At 42.1% G+C, this 20,428-nt stretch overlaps 1 protein-coding gene across 1 annotated transcript in view; it reads right to left on the minus strand.

Annotated features, from left to right (window-relative positions):
* Positions 1-20,428, minus strand: part of DLEC1 (DLEC1 cilia and flagella associated protein) — a 576,582-nt gene that overhangs the window by 163,211 nt on the left and 392,943 nt on the right. The window contains exons 23-24 of the mRNA XM_085628869.1: positions 9,364-9,474; positions 8,657-8,781 (exon numbers count right to left, since the gene is read on the minus strand). Of these exons, the coding sequence (XP_085484995.1) occupies positions 8,657-8,781; positions 9,364-9,474 (236 nt within the window). The remainder of the gene's footprint in view (positions 1-8,656; positions 8,782-9,363; positions 9,475-20,428) is intronic.

Raw genomic sequence — 20,428 nt, forward strand, 5'->3', positions numbered from 1 at the left:
CCCTTCAGGTGCAGGAGGGAGGGGTTTTTGACTGGGGCTGTCTGAGAAGACCCAGTGTTGTTTCCTGCTCTTCTGTAGGACTACTTATGGTGATCTCGTGCACTGAATCGGGAGTCATCAATGAGGTAGGTGGCCTTGATATGGAATGAGGTCTTAGTAATAGGAGGGGGGTCACTGTCAACGTTCTCATTGGCTAGGAACAGTTTACGAACAAAGTACTTTAGAGTAAAGAGTGCCTCAATACATGATACAGCCACCAAACAACTCAAAGTTAAAGCTCTTGATGCTCAATGGCAATGCAACAGGGTCTTGATTTTGAGGGATCACTAAAAGTATATGAGTGTATCTGAGAAGGAGGTCTGGATCTCATGACACTTTCTAATGAGGTCTGGACCATGAGACAGAGCGATGCACAGTCTTGTTATTCTTCCCCATCAGGTCCACCAAAGGTTGCAGGTGAGTTGTCTTCCTGTACCTCAATCCCCAAAAGATAATTTCATAACAAATGTCACTGTTCTCGACAGTGTGCCTGCCAGGAAGATATTAAATGCTTACAGCATGCTCATTTGTTTAAGACTCTTTCCACAGGAGGGTTGGCATTTTGTAGGTATGACCATCCTTAAACTGCATGGATATGTGTGCATCGTGTACTTTTTCCAATTTTCTGGTGACCCTCTGTTTGTCTCCAGTGGAATCAACATTAAGCTAATTAGAGGTGCCCCACCTTGTTTTAGTTACTTCACCAGTAGAGCACAACGTTTTTCTTCACTTGGTGAAGTGTCCTTCCACAGTAGGTAGTTAAGTGTCCTTCCACAGTAGATGGTTGCTTCTGTCCCTTTACCATGTTTTGGTGGGACTGGAGGTTGGTTACAGTTGAATGGTATGCATGAGGATAGGCAGGTGTTTTATATGTGGCACAGGAAGTAGTGTCTACGGACCCTCATAGCAAAATCCATTCAGTCCCACATTACTGAGGTGCTTCACTTCTCCTGACCATGTGCTTATTGGCTGTATTATGCATGGTATGTATGGAGACCATGTGCCATATGGCTAAACTTCTCATTGAGGACATACAATGCATGCAGCACAAGACTGAGATTTTGTGCATTAGGTTTAATTATTTCATGGCTTTCTTGTTCTTGTAGCAGCTCATGGGGCTTGTAGCTCAAAGTCAATTACTATTTTGATAGTGTCTGTTCCTAGGCTGTAATAAACATTGGAGCCAGAGACTTGACCTGCACCACTAAGAAAACTTAACTGGTTTGGGTGTTTATCTTGATAAGCCTGCAGAACTGTAGAGCAACAGCCTGTTGCAGCATAAGCGTGGTAAAATTTTTATTATGCGATAACTCTCCTTTACTACTCTAACCGTTCTGGGCCCTTTACGATTAGACAATCTGCAACGGGGAACAACCTTTACAACGCAACTTTTACAACGCACTACACTTACAACGCATTTTTTACAACGCAAAATCCATTACAACGCATTGCATTACAACGCATGACACTACAACGCATTTTTAAAAACTACCTTTACAACGCATTCCATTACAACGCATACTACCTTTACAACGCATACCATTACAACGCATAATATTACACTACACTATCCAACACTTACCCTACTGTTGCACCCCCTGGAGTTAGAATAGTAATTTTTACCCCTATACTATCCAACACTTACCCTACTGTTGCACCCCCTGGAGTTAGAATAGTAATTTTTACCCCTATACTATCCAACACTTACCCTACTGTTGCACCCCCTGGAGTTAGAATAGTAATTTTTACCCCTATACTATCCAACACTTACCCTACTGTTGCACCCCCTGGAGTTAGAATAGTAATTTTTACCCCTATACTATCCAACACTTACCCTACTGTTGCACCCCCTGGAGTTAGAATAGTAATTTTTACCCCTATACTATCCAACACTTACCCTACTGTTGCACCCCCTGGAGTTAGAATAGTAATTTTTACCCCTATACTATCCAACACTTACCCTACTGTTGCACACCCTGGAGTTAGAATAGTAATTTTTACCCCTATACTATCCAACACTTACCCTACTGTTGCACCCCCTGGAGTTAGAATAGTAATTTTTACCCCTATACTATCCAACACTTACCCTACTGTTGCACCCCTTGGAGTTAGAATAGTAATTTTTACCCCTATACTATCCAACACTTACCCTACTGTTGCACCCCCTGGAGTTAGAATAGTAATTTTTACCCCTATACTATCCAACACTTACCCTACTGTTGCACCCCCTGGAGTTAGAAAAGTAATTTTTACCCCTATACTATCTAATACTTACCTTAAATGCAATTTAACAATAATGTAATGGTATGCGTTGTACAGGTAGTATGCGTTGTAATGGAATGCGTTGTAAAGGTAGTTTTTAAAAATGCGTTGTAGTGTCATGCGTTGTAATGCAATGCGTTGTAATGGATTTTGCGTTGTAAAAAATGCGTTGTAAGTGCATGCGTTGTAAAAGTGTGCGTTGTAACGACATACATCCATCTGCAACACTTCCATTTACAACAGAGTCAATGATCCAATGACCCTCTGAAGAATCTTTCTCTGCCGATAGGAGGGGTGGAAATTAGCGTAACCGAACACCACGTTAGATGTCCAGTGAGGACCATTAATTGACAGCCAACTCACAAACTTGAGATCTGATTTAGGTGCGCAACTCTTAAAACCATGCTGTGGAAATAAAGGATAGCAACAGGAAGACCCAACCTCCTGAAGAAGTTAAGACAAGTTAGGATTATGAGGACCAAAAGCTCTGCAACAGCAATGCAGAATCAAAAGAAGTGATATGTTGGGCCTTGGCTTTGTAATATCATCACAAGTTCCCCATATCATAGGGCCCTTGGGGCCAGGCACAGAGATCACCGCAGCAAAATTGGTGATCTCCTAATCTGTTGAGCAGCACAGCACCTAGGGTGGCTTAGGAGATGACCTCTGCATCCAGGACAGATAGCAGGCCCAGGGCTAAATTAGCTCCTATGTCTGCTCATAAGCCTGCACTGCCCCACGTGACCTACTAACTGTAGTGTCTTAAGACTATGAGCGTCAGGACCCCGCAGTTCTGGGCAGTCTCAATAATGGAATAACGTAACCATTTGTAGAGGTGTTAAGGTGTGGTCATTAACGGTTGAGAGACAATTAGAAGTTCAGTTGAATGTTGTACGCTGGTGAATAAAGACATCAGTTATGAGCTCTGTGTGTGGCATGTTCATTTTGCATGCTACCATGCTGGGAAAGACGCTACAAATGGTGACAAGAGCAGGATCTTTGCCCCGAAGAAACAAGACAGCTCTCCCTGAGAGTTTGTAACACTACAGCAAACTTCTAGCATGTACCATGTGCACCTCTTCGATAATAAGCAGTTTGAAGTTGGTGTGTGTGGAATAGAAGCCCCGGTCCAGCCCATATATAATGCCCTCGAAGAAGTCAAAGGCCCTACAGAGGATTATCATCGAAAACCCACCAGGAATCCACTGGTAAGGCCAAAAGAAGAGATACTGCGCCACAGCCTAACCCAGAGTCATCATCGACACAAAGCAAAAACACTGAAGGTAGCAACAACCAAGTACAACATAAAAGGCTGTGCTGACAAGATGTAACACCAAAAGGCAGTGACAACCAAGCACAAGCAGTGAAATTTACTCACCAGCCTGACGACTTCAAAAGTGAGCTGAGGTTATTCGAAAGCGAACACTGAGGTTGTGCTCTCAAGGTTGTTTGGTTCCCAGTGAATCTGCTGAAGACAGGGGAATTTGGCAGCCAGTGACCTTCAGCACAAACAAAAAGTCAAGATAGAGATGGCTCCCAGTAGCTGCCACAAGAAACATGTTGTACGAACCTGCTGCATTCTTTAAACCTCCACCATCATTTGATATCTCCAAAAAACAGAATATTGGCACCAGATGGACCACATCTATCAAGGCTTTTGATGACTTCATATATGCTCTGGATGAAGTAAATTACAAGAAATTCCTAAAATATTTTAAGAATCTTGCTGGTGATGGAGTAAAAGAAGTGATAAAGAAAATCTCACAGACTGAGACAATCTCGTACCGTCAAATCAAAGAAGCATTAGAAGCCAAGTTCAATCTGATGCCAAACGTCGACTATGAATGTTACATTTTCAATCTAGTGAGCCAACAAGTAGGTAAAACGATGAATGAGTTTGTTGAGAGACTTGATGCGTTTTTCAAACATTGTAAATTTAGTGAATTAATGATGAAGAAGCCATGCCCCTCAGAGTCATTTATGGCTGTCTTTAGGACTCCTTCAGAAGACGCATGCTGAGAGGGACGGTCAGTTTAGTGATAGTGCTAATGGCTGAAAGAGCAGTTCGGCAAGCTGCTAACATAAAAGCTGGAACAGCAGAGAGAAAATCAGCACTAATCATGGGGGGCAAACACAAGCACAAAGTAGATGCACGCAAATCAACATTTTCGAAGAAATTAAAGCTGCGTTTCCAATGTTGATTTTCATTTCCACATGAGGGCAAATGTCCAGCCATCAGACAGACGTACAAAGGTTGCGTAAAGGAAAACCACTTCATTACGGTTTGCAAGGCAAAAGAGCAACCAAGTGCATCACGACGAGGCCAGAAAATAAACACCAGAAAATTCCAGAAGCATTCTTGCCATGCCCACAAAGATGAAAAGCAACATCAATTGCGACAGGTGAAAACTAAATAAAGTCGATCAACATCAAGTTCATCCAACAAAAGGTATTCAATGTCACAATCGAGCGAGAGTAAAGAGGGTGAATGTGTGATGAACATATCTGCCAAAAAGTGACATGCACACATGGGTCTTGCTGCTTGCAAAGAAAACGAACAAATGATATAAACAAGTGAGCCAATGAAACAAAAGAATTCATATGGACACTGCCCCAATATTGAACTAAAGGTAAACAGTTGCCCCATAACCTTTGTAATTGACAGTGGTCCATAGACTAACATCATGCCAGTCAAATAATTTAACAGTTTGTCACCCGTACCACGAATAAATGTATCAAACATGAATCAATGGTGTGTACACATGGGCTGTTTCAAAACCCTAGCAGAGTCAAGGATCATTTACAGCGACCTTTTGACATACAAAGACATTCTTCAAGGCACTTTGTCCAGTGCATGTCTACTCAGTTGTACAACTGCTGCAGACATGGGACTAATAGCTATCAATTATAACCTACATACACAATCCGAAATTGTGAGTCAGTCCCGTTATTATTTCATGGCCTAGAAAAGCTAAAGACAATGAAAGTGCTACTTCACATCAACGAAGCTTTCAGGTCTGTTGCACAGCGACACTGCAGAATAGCATTTTTCCTGCAAGAAGTGATCAAAAAGTAACTAGAAATGCTATTGAAGCACAACATAATTGAGAACTTCATTAGTACCACACCATGGGTAACGGCGATAGTGGTAGTGCCAAAAAGGACAGTGGAGGTGCAGTGGGCATTTGCGTGGATATGCGCAAGGCCAACAATGCAATCGAGAGAGAGGGAGAGACATCCGGGTTCACACATTGCAAACATGATCATAAAGCTGAATGGAGCTAAAGTTTTCTCCTATTGTGACCTGAACAATGGGTACCATCAACTCAAATTGGATGAAAACTGTAGGTGCATTACCACTTTTTCGATTCATGTTGGTTTGCTTAGATACAAAAAAGTTGAGTTTTGGAGTGTCATCTGCTACAGAAATATTCCAAGATGTCATGCATAGAATAATTCAACCTGTTATGCATGCTTTCAATTACAGTGATGACATATTGGTTTTTGGGACTACACAGAAGGAACATGATAAGGCTGTCAAACAAGTGTGCCAGTTACTTACGGATGCAGGTCTCACTCTAAATGCAGAAAAGTGTGAATTTCACAAAACCAAACTCAAGTTCTTTGGGCACATATTATCTGATGGAGGAATGACTCCTGACCTGGGTAAAGTAAAAGCACTGTCAGCCACCCAAACCCCACAAGATGTCACCATGCTATGATTCTTCTTGGGCATGGCCAGGTATTGTTCAAGGTACATTCATTACTTTGACAACTTAAGCCCCGTTGAGAGCTCTGACTAAATGAAATGCCCAGTTCCGATGGTCCTCTGAATATGACCAAAGCTTAAAAAGGATAAAGCATGCTATTGAAAATGCCGTTGATATGGCTTACTTTGATCCCACATTGCAAACTGAGATTACTGTTGATGAAAATCCGGTAGGGCTGGGAGCAGTCCTTGCTCAGCATAATGGGCATCCAAGTAATCAGGAACACATTGTGGCGTATGCTACTCGAAGTCTATCTGATACAGAACGCACATATTTTCAGCCAGAGAAGGAGAGTCTGGCTATGGTGTGGGTGTGCAACCACTTTCATGTGTTTCTTTACGAAAAGCATTTCACGATTATAACAGACCACCAAGCACTGCTTATGGTATTCGGAAACCCAAAAGGTAAGATTCCCCCTACCATTAAGAGGAGGGGTTTGTGATTACAGGACTATACAATTGTGCATAAGCAAGGAAAGAACCAAAACCCTGCAGATGGTTTCTCACGAGTACCCTTACATCGGTGCAGCTCAACATAAAAAAAAAAAACTGAAGAGTACATCAACTTCATAGTAAGGTCCAGGACACCAGCGGCCTTAGCCATTGAACAGATTGTTGCTGCTAGAAATGCCGATAAAGACATGCTTGCCCTTAAAGACATCATCTCAGCACAGTCATAGAGCCAAACATTTTTACCTCTAAATGATGATGTTGAATTTCAAAAGTTCAAGAATATACAGACTCTGTAGCTGCCTGGGAGTGCGCGAGAGCACAACTGCATCGCCTACCTATGGTATTGTGGAAAAATAGTTACCAATTGTTGGGGAATCATAACCACAATCAACTTGTAAGAGCCTGCCTTCTAGATCATTGGTATATATATAAAAACATAAAAACGGGCCCCTAGTGGCTCGCTGCTTTACTCCCTTTGATACTGCAACAAAATCTGTCTAGTCCCCGTTCTCCCCATATCTGACTGTTGCCACTAGATGTTCATGCATGCACCTAAAGAAATTTACTATCATAGTACACAAACCCTTCTGCTCCAGAGTTAGCCACAATCCCTATTTATGCTCTCTAGTGCACATTTTAGGTCTATAAACACAAAGCAGACTTTTAATTGTTTTGCAAAATACATACTTAGATGAAAGCAGCTAAAAAGTGATACATTGTTAGAATGTACCCAGTTCCTGTGGAAACCCACATTGGCCATACATACACTAGGATTCTGGTATCTTTGGGTCACATCTGGAGACAAGAAGAAAAGGCCGGTGTACTAATTTTCCTCTGAGATTCAAATGTGATTTAGGACTACAGCAGGATGGATCATTTCTAAAAAAAAAAAATTAAAAGGTAGTAACTCATATTAATTCCACATAAATTGAATTTTCCCTGGAACTCATCTTACCAACTTTGAAAAGGAAAGTGGTTGAGTCACTATTGCTGGGATTCATGACTTACTAAGTACTGTAAGTCTTACTCCCTGAAGTGTCCCATTAGAACTGAATATGATTCTTCTAGTAGTAGTTTGCTCCAACTAGTTTCATCCAGAAGCACCTTTAGAATGAATTAAGAGTATTTATGAGAGCCAGACAGCATGGCACCTATTCATAAGATTGATAGTTGTAGGTAGATTGGAATACGCGCTACTACCTGGTGTACTTTGTTGATTGGTTGTTGATCCTTTAGTTTGATATTTTTATACCTTTTGTTGCGTGCTCATGGGGCGGCGTTTTTATTCAAAACGTCATCTGTACTATTAATTGTTGCACTTCGTTCATAGATGTGTCCCCCTAGGCACAGCTTTGATCCGTTCAATCTTTCTTTCAAATATTTGAGACGACTCGTGGTAGGTTGGATTTCAGTTCATGTATTTTATTCATACATTGTGAATATCCATGCTGAATTAATAATCTTTATTTTTCTTGTTTATGGACTATTTTTGCATAGGAAAAAATAGTTCTTCACAAGTTAGTTGTTCCTGAGATAAAATGCCTTTTAGTCATTGGAAGATAAGTTCTGTTTCATCAAGTGAAGCACAGTGTGAAGAATTTCCAGTCTTCTGCTCATATGCAGGTGGGTTATACTTAATGGTGGTCGGCACTGCTGCATTAGGAGTCTAGTGCTCGAGTAAATAAAATACCTTTTTGGTTGGTTCAGTGCCATTAACATGGGACACAGTGGTGCCCATCTAGAGTCGGCAAAGGGATATGATGTCACCAAGTGGAGAAGGATTTAGGGAACGGCTTCCCTAACTGGGCGCTAGTATGACCTAGTTTTAGGGGGGCGGAAGGCAGAGCAAAGTAAATTATTGAATGGTGAGAGCAAGTACTTGCAAAGCGACATACATTCCACTTTATTTTCGAAAGAAAACTCTGATTAAAGGATTATGTGGGGTGCTTGAGAGAATGACCAGGCACTGGTATTATTTTTTCTACTGTGCACTATAGCGAGTGTTTTAATTTTTGTTATTTAATGGAGAACAAATTGCCAGAAACACTAAATAAAGTTTCATTAGTCATTTCACTGTATACATAAAGTAATCATTATTACAGCTCGATAGGTTGAGGACGTGAATTAACTTACGTGACTGTTGGAGCGGGCAGTGAATAGGTGACACTCAGCCCTTGTGCCTGAGCAGCAATGAACAGGACAAGCGTTTCACTCATACCGTCCACATCACAGGAAAACATAAGATCGTTCAGCTCATCCTAGAAGGAAAAATTGTGGGATTCGCTTAACAGTGAAGAGTGAAAACAAGAGACAGGTTCCTCATGAATAGAACAAGAGTAGTAACTTTTCTTGTGGAAATCATCTGCAAATGTTGTACTGACAGAAATGTCCTCATTCGCTGTGGTCCAATCTACCTAAGCTTCTGGAGCATTCTTTCAGGGGATTCGCGGTCTTTCTTTATAAGCAGGGCCACTGGAATTATGTGGCAAGGGAGAACCAAATTATGCAGCAGGGTTGACTAAATGATACTGCAAGAAAAGACAAACACTCTGCATATTGCGGTACATTGTGCAGCAGTATTTTTTTAGGTATTATTTAATTTTATCTCAAACGCATACCTTCTGAGAAAAGGTTTCACCTCATTACCACGAGGAGTATTTTTAGTATCCATTAAACTAAATTATTTTGTTGAAATATGCAAATTATGCGGCAGATGGTGGATCATACGGCAAATGTGGTACATTAACTAAATTCATAAAATGCTGTAGCCATATAATCCCAGGATTCCAGTGAACATTTCCATAATGAGCAATTCAAAGAAAACCAGTCAAACAACTTACCAATGTATTGACTGTTAGTTCCACACACAATTCGGTCTCTTCGTTGGGGCCCAAAACTCCACATGCTGGCGAGATGGTAGCGGAACAGCAGGTGGACTGAGACCCACCAAGCTGTGAAAACACAAGTAATAGGTAATGTTTTGTTATTTTTAAAAATGAGAATACAGTTACAATTGGTGTACTGAATGAATGAAATGTATTGTTCAGTTAATAAAAACTTACAATATGACACAGTTGTACACATTTCATACGTAATATCACTGTTGGACAACTTTGTAAAAGCACAATTAAAGTAAGGTTATTCCTGTGATAAAAACGTTTAATTCATCTAGTTAAAACCACCTAAAACCCTACTGGTAAAGTGCATTCAAAAGGAACATGATCCACCTTCTACTTCCTATTTGCCCAAAGTGCCTTGTTTCCTCTGTTGATTACTAATCATGCTACACGCTATGAGTAATCCCATTCAGTTCTATGGTAAGGCCTACAGGGAGTCTTAGCCAGCTTATTATTTACCCCTGCCATTAAACAAAATGAGCTTACCACATTTAAAGTTTTAAAGTGCAATGTGCCTTTTGTAAAATCATTTCAAGGCTTGACAATGCTAAGCCCTAATTATTTCACGTTATTCCAGATGCTCATGTAAGGAGGACGCAGCTCAACTCTTACAATGGTTATCTGCCCTTCCAGGGGGTTTGTTTATAAATTAATAGGATGATAAGAAGTGAAAGCCCTTTATTGTGCACATTTAGCTAATTTCCCCTCTGCAATATATACAAACTAACAATCTTCCGGTAAATTTTAAGTCTTTTCCCTGCTGGCTGGCTATTACTGCTGGCCGGCTACTACTGCTAGGCGACTTTTACTGCTTGGTGCGCTCGTATAGCATAATGATTAAATACCTGTCTTAACAGACTTCTGTGATCAGCTATTAAAGCTGGGCAACTACAAACTATATGGCAAATATCTTCTTTCTTATAATTGTAGAGCCAGCACGATACTCATTTTTTTCCAGGCTGGAGAGTCACTGCAAAATTGAAAGTTACCAAGCCGGAGTCTCAAAAGCTTTAGCTTTGCATGTAATCCATTCAGATAATTCTGGGGTTTTATCTGGCCATATGTTGCAATTACCATCCACGCATGGGATCTTTTCACCAGTGTCTCTGTATCCAAAAGTGATTACATTTTTTAGCTCTACTAAATGCAGACTGTGATGGGGTAAGTCCCGTAATGGTTCTGCCTTAAGCGTGGATATAACCAAATTAAAATATTCATGAGCCTTCGTGTGTTTATGATCGCTTATTGCCTCCCAGACAACTGACATAAGAGTGGAATTGTTATTGTTTCTAAGTTTGTAGCAAAGTTTCAAATATACCCCTAAACTGTTTAAGTATTGTCTTCTCAGGCCAAACTCTAATCGGATTTGTGCGGGCGAGGCCTGCTGTGGGAGATTGAACAGGCGACAGTAAGTCCCTGCCACAAGCTTATCTATGGGATTATCAGCTTTCCCTCTTAAAATCTCCACACCATATATCAAAGATGGAACATGTTTGGCTGACATAACTTGTAGTAATGGCTTGAGGAGCAGATCTTTTAAGCTATTCCTTAGTAAAGCAAATGCTATGATTAAAGAGTTATTCCTTCTTTGTAATGCGGCGCACTGGTTCTTAAATGAGCCCCTCGCATCTAATATTGCCCCTAATATTTGTACTCTAGCACTGACTTCAGCTCGGTCCCTTCTATGCTAAATGTTGGGCCCGGGGGCACCATCCCGACGACTATTGCTGATGATTTACTCCACTGTTCTGGATCACTATAGGCAGGTTTTCCCTACTATTATTTCGGATGGCTGTTTTTGAAGAGCCAGTTACTGTATCTGTAACCCCGTATATAATGCCCAGGTGTTTACCCCAAGCTTCTTCAGATATATTTGACGTTAAGTGTTGGAGTTTCCAACTAGTGGATTGGTTTACCAATTTGCAGAATTCTCTTGCATCTTTGCGTTTTGAGGCAATGAGAATTTTGCACCAGTACTGGTCAAGCTCGGTTTTTGTTTGGGTCCAAACCACTTTTTTGTAGAGCATCCTTAGTTTTGGTAAAATCTCATGCCGGAGGCTAGAGAATGGGTTGTTTCTTAAGACCCTCAGAGTGTGGTTGAATTACTTTTTAGCTATTATACGGTGCCCTGAAATTTTCATAGGAAAGGAATTTGCTATTGTTGTTCTGGCTGTATGACGAATGGCATTTTTCTGTAATAGGAGCCTTGAAAATTGATCCCAATGAATCAAAGGATTTTGAATTCGTCATTTAAATTATCCCACAGCTCTCTAGCTTGGTGTTTGACTTTCTCTATACAGGCTACCGACCACTGTAGTTTTTTTGTAGTTTTGTACCGTAGCATAACCTATTTCCGGGGCCAGTTGGTCATGTAATGTGATATTTAAATTAAAACTGATCAGTTGCAGCTGATGGTAGCTTTCCAGCTTGTTACCCAAACTGTAACTTGTAACCATATGATATAGAGGAAACAATACTAAGGAATAATCTATGATTGCATAGGATTTCACCGAGTGATGAGACGGCTGTGCCGGAATGTCCGGAGACACTCGTAAGCCCAAGTGCTCCAGATTTCACACCGCATCCTGCCTCTTCTGTTGAGCCATTGTTTAAAATCTTGAGTGGGTGGAACGTGCCAAATATGGTAGTTAATATACATTACTTGGTCCCTAGGCATTGCCTGAAAAAGATTCATGTTAAAATCTCCAGACAGGAAAATCAAGGGTGCTGGGTTATTTGCGCATTGGGTTGATATGAAACTCAGTATATTTTCAATAGATTCTTTTTCCTGATTTCGAGGGGATGAATGTAAGCATTTATGTTCAACAAGGGGTCACATTGAATAGGTGGTTGGCCCAAACCTTTATCGCCTGTATATTCGGATGATCAATCCTAACCTCTTCAAATTTGATATTAAGATCCACTGATATATACAACGCCAGGCCCCCTGCAGCGCGTCCCATTGATTTTGTTTTGATTGCTGGTTTGCTATAGCATAAGTATGACAGGAGAACGATTTCTTCTTGTGCCAATGTCTCCTGAAGCAGAACTATATGAAATCTTCTAATGAAGGATAGGATCTCCATATCATCTACCTTTACAAGAAGTTCCTCAATATTCCATGCACAAACATCAATCTTGTTCTCTTTTTGGACGACTGATGAGCCATTTTTCTGTCATTTGCTTACTTCTTCGTGGGGTCCAGAAAGCAGTGTGCCCAAGAACAGTCAATGTTTTGATGTAGGACTTGGCTTACTGTGTCTTCCTCATAGCGCTTATCTTCCTGCGGGGGCTGTAATGGCACTACGCAATGAGATTGACAGGATCCTTGCCCCTTTTAAAATTGAAGTTGCCACTAGTTGTCGGTTATTCATGAAATTAAGTGGGCTTTCGTAGGCTTTTCACATCTTTTAAACTGTCCTTGAAAGCCCTTTCCTCCCACATCTCCTTCTACCTTAGTATGAGCTTTGCAACCTTATGGGTGGAGACACTGTGTGAAGGCATCCTCCTTTTCCCTTGACATGTCTATTCCCCATTTTGCAAATGACTCCTTTTCTGCCCACACTTGATCGGCTAAGGCGGTTATTGCCCAAGTGATCAGCGTCGGTTCTTCACCGCCCCATGTTGGAACGTTTAAAAATGTGACTGAGTGGACATCAGAAGACTCAATATGGTTTAACACCAGTATTTCTTTGGCCATACGTATTAATGACCCTCTGTTTATTCAAAATACTCCCTAGATTTGTACCTTGGAAAAAGTGTCACTTTGCAACGGTTGAAGGGTGGGCTGATGTGAGTTGACGATTCTCTTTTACCTGGCTGGGCTATACAAACTACTACCTACTGGATATTGAGTCTCCGCTCTGATATTTGTGAACTCTGTTGTAATGCTGCAGTATCTTACTCGAGATTCCGTTTTTGCGTTTTTTCTTTTTCGGCCTCATGAATATAAGATTTTTCCATAGGGGTTTGTTTGTTTCCATCTTTAGAGGACAGATTGCATGTATTACTGTCCGTTATTATACTGCATTGTGCTGAATCGGCCGGGATATTTGGGCCAGGGGGGTAGGTAACTTGATTGACTCCTGTTATATCTGACTCCTTTTTACAAAATCGGGGATGGGCTGGCTGCCGCTGGTTCTGGTCCACTTGTTGGTCCTGTGCCTTCCTCGTTAATTGTGCTTTCGCTTGAGTAGAATTCAAATTAACCCCCTTTTCTTCAGTGCGTACCTCCTCTACAGGACCTTGTTGCTTTGTTTCTGGGGAAGCCACTGACTTTATAGCTCTTGATTGAAAAATAGGGTACACCTGCCCTGGGTGTCCAATGGGAAGTTCCGCTGTGAATGGATTAACCTTTCTATTATGAGTTTTCCAAAGTCTTTTGCACTGTCGTTTTGAAAGATTGGCCGGTTCCCCCTGTGAGGCACGTCTTGGTACTGCATGTACCTCTGAGGCTCTCCTACCCAGCGCGCTAAGGTCTAATGGATGGGGTGAGAGCTGAGCATTGGAGCCCAGGTTCGTAACCAGGCTACTTTGTGGCGACCCTGCAACTTCCTTCCTCTGCTGTAATATGTGATATGATAGTATGGAAAACTAGCTGGAAACTACTGCAAAGAGTGGATTTCCAGCTCAACTTTCGCATGGACGTCAATTCACCAAAATGCCTGGGGTAGTGGAAGTGACATTGCATGCCATTTACCCTTTTGACTCACACACACATGCTTACACATGCTACCACATTCATACACTCTTGCGCAAATAAACACACTCTCACCCGCAAACAAGCATACAACATACATTTACCAGCATTTTTTCCTTAGCTTCCAGAAAGAGTTGTATTCCAGGTAATATACTCAATTTTTTATTACACTAATAGTAAATAATATTAGTCACTATTTGTAGAATTAACAATTGAAAGAAGCCAGGCAAGTGGAACTCCAACCTGCGTCCATTATAAAGAGCTGCCTCTGTGTTCCAGGCACAGATTTTGTCATCTCTGAGGCCAGGGGTAGCAAAAGCAGTGCCAGGGGTAGCAAGGGGCTAGCCAGGGGTTGGAAATGCGACCCCTGGCGACCAATAAATGATGTCCATGATCTTTCAAGGGTTTGAACAGCTGACGTTCATTAACGGATGTGCAAACACCCCAGGACAGCAACACCAGCCTCAGCAAGCATTTTTCTTGGAGGAGGTGGGGGATCGGTAGGAGGAGGGTATTGGTGGGAGGGAGGGGGCAAAAGTGCTTCTTAGGCAGTTCTCAAATAAGGCCCTGCCTTTCCAAGGCCCTGTCCCCTTCTTACATAGTGAAATTGTTTTTTAATTGGGAGGTCTGCTACTGTTACCACTGAATTCAGTCTGTTTTGGATGATGGTATACACAGTATGCTAGCGATAGTACCCTTACGTTTCACTGCATACATTTACCACCTACTTTAAACAAATGCTAAATGTATGATTGGACCTGTGGGTGGGGTGGAGGGGGAGTGAGAGGACCGGAGTAGGTTAGGGAAGGGGAAGTTATTTTCAAGTGGGGGGAACAACATATGTCATCCCTGCTACAGAAAAACACATGGAATTGTGTGTGGCTTTTTGTGGTAGCTAGATCATCACACAAATTTTCCGTTTAGGAAAATCGTGTTTGGTTCTTCCACACCTCACCGAAAGGGGGTGTTGAAAAACCAAACATCATAAGAATGCATAACAAAATTAACACACCTTGTACAGGTCCAAGTCAGCAGTAGCGGCTGGTGTTGTCAAAGAGTGGCGGAGCACGGAGGGAAGGGGTCTGGGACAACGGAAGACAAATGACAAAATAAATAAATACAAATAAATAACTTAGCTGCAGCTGGCCGCGTCACGCTCCTCTCCTCCTCTCCTTCTGCAGGCGCAGGCTCCCAGACTCTGCTCTAATGCTGGAGGAAGCAGCGTCAGGATTGGCCTGAGCGCTCTCATTCTGCGCTCCGCTCCCAGTGAGACTGGGAGTCTGTGCCTGCTGTCTCCAACCCGGCATGTTGCTCGGGTTGGAGACAGCTTCAGTACGCAAGGAGGTTTGGCCGGTCTGAGACGGCCAGCCAAACAGTCATGTGTACTGTCGCGTTTTGGATGACCTAAACTGAGGGCTTGGTGTCCTGACCCCAGGATATGTTAGCTGTTAGACCAGCTAGATCTACAGTGCCACTACCGCTCCCCTGTATTCTACAGTGGCGTAGGTAGTTTCTGGCAACCACTGAACATGACAACCTTGATTCCTCAGGGATCGTGGAAAACAGTATAGTACGTTTTGCTCAGACACCCATGCTTGCTTTCTCTCAGAAAACACACAGGATGGTGATTAGGATGTTTCGATAAGAATTTATTGGTCCAGCGACAGCCTTGTGTACAACATATGTGCTGCGACAATCAGGAGACAGAAGCATACAAAAGAGATTGCTAGTACCAATATAGTGAATAGTAGATACATTTCAACCATAGTGCTAATAAGATGAACAGACCCAGTTCAGATAAAAAACGTAGCACTTGCATATTCCTAAAATGCGTGCCCTAAGTAATTTCCTAAAATGTACCTAGCCTAACCTAGAGGTGTAGGTGTATATATGCATAGATATGTGTATCTGTAGCCAAGAAACCCCTAGGGATTGAACCAGCCCTCTCACCTGATGGTCTAGAGCGAAAGACCTCGTCTCTGCGTCGAGTATGACAACCCGCAAGTTATGTCAGACTGCTGTGTGTTTACAATTCGGCATGCAGGACCCCGCTAAGCCTCCCAGAAACAGAGCCACTGAAAATGAGAGAGCATCAGCTGCCACGGTTTTTACCCCCTCGATGTGTTGCGCACTGAATTCTAAATTGTTACGCAAGCATGCCCGCACAAGTTCTCTCAGAAGGCTAAGTACAAATTTACACACAGCTGTGCTAAGTGTGGTACCTCCCACTCAGCTTCCTCCTGCAAAGGAACCCAAAATCCCCCAAACCAGTGGAATGACAGTTAACCACCTAGTACTATGCCCTGCTGCACAGTAGCACACTCCCCTCATTCATCCCAAGTTTCCCGCACCGCCTGGGTTCACACACAAGGGGCCCTCGCCAATCATACTCCACTGTCTCCTGTTCCAGCTGAGAAGTTTCCACCAACCCCAGGGACAGGAACAGTTAGCAGATGGATTTATGGAAGGTTTCAGGATACTATAACTACCACTGTTAAGTAGGGATGCTGAGAACCTGAGGTTGGCACATGAGCTACCTGTTGTAGTCAAAGAGAAGATAGAGAAGGAACTAGCACTAGGGAGGGTAGCTGGTCCTTTCAAGTCACTCCTCTGATGGAGAATTTTGTGTTGTCACCCTGGGTTTGGTCACTAAGAAAGAAGCAGGAAAATTCAGGCTCATCCATCACCTATCATACCTGAGGGCAATTCAGTGAATGGCTGGTTGGACAGTGGGCTGTGTCCTGTCATGTACAAATCTTTTGGCAAAGCAGTGGACATGGTAAAGAGAGTGGGTAAAGATGCATGCCTGGCAAAGGCGGACATAGCATCTGCCTTCCGCCTGCTGTCCATGCTTTGAACATAGTGCACAGTGTGTCCAGACTCCCACTAAAGAAGGTGAGGGTCTTGCTTGAGGTCATCCAAGCACTACTGGCAAAAGGCAAGGCAATCCTGGCCAACATCCAGAGTTTATTGGGCAAACTGGACGTTGCAGGTCATCCCAGCATGCAGGGTTGTTGCTAGGTGACTGGCCAGGGCAACAGCAAAATCGACAGTCAAACACCACCTAGTCAGATTGAGAAAGGGATTGAAGGAGGCCCTTAGGATGTGGGCTGAATTCTTGACTGATTTCAATGCAACATTAATATGGAGATCGCTATGGGCTGGCAGCCCTGAATTGTGCCTTTTTACTGATGCTACTAGAAGGGAAGGTTTTGGAGCTTTACTTGGGAGTGAGTGGTGTGTGCAAAAATGGCCAATGCCTTTTTACTGATGCTTCTGGCAGGCAATGCTTTGGAGTGATACTCTGGAGTGAGCGGTAAGCACAAAAATGGCCCAATGAAAGAGGAGGATCACTGCAAATATCACTGTGCTGAAACAGTTTTATATTGTCATTGCTTTACATTTGTGGACAGAAACATTGTCTGCTAAAATGGTTTCCTTATGAGCTGACAACATGGTGGTGGTGCACACCATCAATTCCAAATCCGCTAGCTGCTCACTTGTACTCACTATAAGGAAGCACCAGCTCTACCCCTGACTGGCCTTGATACAGGATGCCAAGTAAAGGATCTGTCATCATTTCCACAGAAGGAAGTGTCACATCCAAAACAACAGAAACTCATCTCAGCATATCCGCCACAGAGAAGCTCTCTTCGGTAGCCAAACCAGGTAGTGTTTCTTTCACACTGCCAACTACAGGGGCCTAGCACTGTGCTGTAAATCGTTTTATCTGAACAATAAAAAGGGACATTTGTATATGCAAAACTATGGTAAACAGAGGCCAGCGACAAAGGCAGGATATTGGAGATAGTCTGAGTTTTCACTCTTAGACTATACAGCATGTCCCTTACACGGGCATTAACGACTGCTTCCAGCACAATTAAAGTTTATAGCATTCCAACTGCACATTCTGCCAACGTGAACAGAGAAGCATTCTGTACACAAATTAGATGGGTAATTAAAACAAAACACGTGTAAGGCCACACAGATGCCATGACAGAGACACATAATTATTGGTCGTAGTGGGTGTAATCAGAGGGGCACGACGTGCCCATACTTTTTTAATTTAAAGAAGACAGTTACCCTACTTTCTGTGAAAAGATAACCATCCCTGGATGGTTAATTCTGTAGGCTGAAATGCTTCAGCTGCAGTGTAAGGCAGAGATTCCGCACAGGGGTCTCTGGTGTCACATGTTCCTAGAAGACCGTCATTGCAGCTAAAACTGTGTAGCAGAAAAAGAGAAAACTGGCTTCGGTTTTTGCCAGCATATCTAATCATGTTCACAGCGCAGTGGGAAATTAAATGGGTTGTTCACCTAGACCTTATTCGAGTTTTGTTACAAACATTGTACTTCGAGCAGACACTTCCATTTAGTCACTCATTTTCAGATGTTACCATCGTGCGCCATAAGCATTTCTTTTGCCACTTCAGGTGAAAATTCTATATGTGTGGGTTTTGCAACGGAGGATGTCCTTGAGCTCTTGCTTGGGGCACATACTGTAATCAGAGCAGCGATGGGAGGAATGCAGAGAGAATCAGGCAGTCATCCTGCCTTTCTCTTTATTATTTTATGAGCTGCACATCCAGATTTTACAATATCATAGCTACCAAATGGGGCCCGTTAGGCAGCAGTAACATTTGCTACCATCTACCAGAATGTTTCACCAGACAGAAAAGACCATTAGAATTTCCAGTTCTACCTCAGTAAGTGTGCTTAGGTCATTGCCATCACATTGTACAATTAGGAGGTCTGGATGTTGGTAATCCACAATGCTTTCAACCAATAGAAGCAAATGATGACACATTAACCCACTCTGGCCAATCCAAGTGATCTCCACATTAGAAAAACCCAAGTCCTTGTCAATGCCACTCTTTCTAGCACACTCTCTGGCCCAAAACACAAATCCATGGCTCACAATCCATACTCTAACTATTTTCAAGGCAAGGAGCAGTAGCACACTAGAGAAGGATAGAGCTGAATGAGACAGTTTTTAAAATGATAGGCAGTTTAAATGGTGGACAGAATCGAGTTTAAAAAAGGACATATATGATTGGATGTAGTAAATATGTTGGTAGATAAAATTAGATAATGATTTAAAAGGTAAAGTAAATAGATCTGTGACTGGCCAAGCCTGAGTCACCAGAAAGCCCACAGTGTGATCAGAGCAGCAAATTAAATATGGGTGTAAGGAAGATATATATGGTATTTATGATACTTACAACGAACAACAGTAGTGCACCAGTATTCCTAAACTGGCACCCCTGTCAAGGGGCCTCTGTACCACTCTTGAGACAACACCACTATAGTTAAGTACAGTAACTGGTATGAGATCAAACAAATGAATTCTGAACATTCACTACTGCACACACCTTTTCAATGTCACTAAACTGTACAAGGGTCTCTTATTCAAATTATTTATAAAGGTAGTGTTAGTATACATGCATGTATCAGTAAACATCTCTTTTCTAAACAATCAGATACGTTAAAGAATGCCTGTGGTGTAAGACAAATTACCATAATACCACACAGGTCACAAAATATCATGCAGCACTAAGTTCAGTCTCATGTCGCTGTGTGCCAGTGTTGCCAATTCACTTCCCAGTTAGACACTGCCACTGACCGATATATTGCCAATGATGGTTGAAGTGTAATGAAGGTAAAGCTGTGAAGGACACAACATTACTAATACACCCAAACAGGCACTAACTCACCCAGTGAAAGGTACATAACCACTAATCCACCCAAATACTGAGTCAAACACCCACTTGCACACACACTCAAACACCTATACAACAAATTACCACTCTTCCAACTATAAAGGCTCTTACACAGTCATTGCCACATGCACAAAATCACTCCCACATGCATTCACTGACCTATACAGCCACTAACACACCCACTCTCAAAGGTTCGATGTTACACCCAGGAAATTAAAAAACGTATTTGAAATTCACAAAAGCATTAAAAAGCCTTTGAAGTTCATTAAAAAAACCAAAGGGTTACAGGGACGTTATATTTAGGAAATACCATTTAAAAACCATACATATTCACTGAAAAAAACAAAGGTTACAGGGACGTTATAGTTAGGAAATAATTGTTTTTTTAAAAACCTAGAAATTCATTGGAGAAAACAAAGGTTACAGGGACATTATACTTAGGCTCATATTTCACTCGTACAAAACCATTGAAATTCAGCAGTTATAGTTACTTGAGCTCACTATAACTTACACCCCTGCATCACATATTACATCACTCATAACATGGTCAGTGATATCGCTGATGACATCTCAAATGACATCACAGATGA

This window comes from Triturus cristatus, chromosome 10 (genome assembly GCF_964204655.1).
Source record: "Triturus cristatus chromosome 10, aTriCri1.1, whole genome shotgun sequence".
Taxonomy (NCBI): Eukaryota; Metazoa; Chordata; class Amphibia; order Caudata; family Salamandridae; genus Triturus; species Triturus cristatus.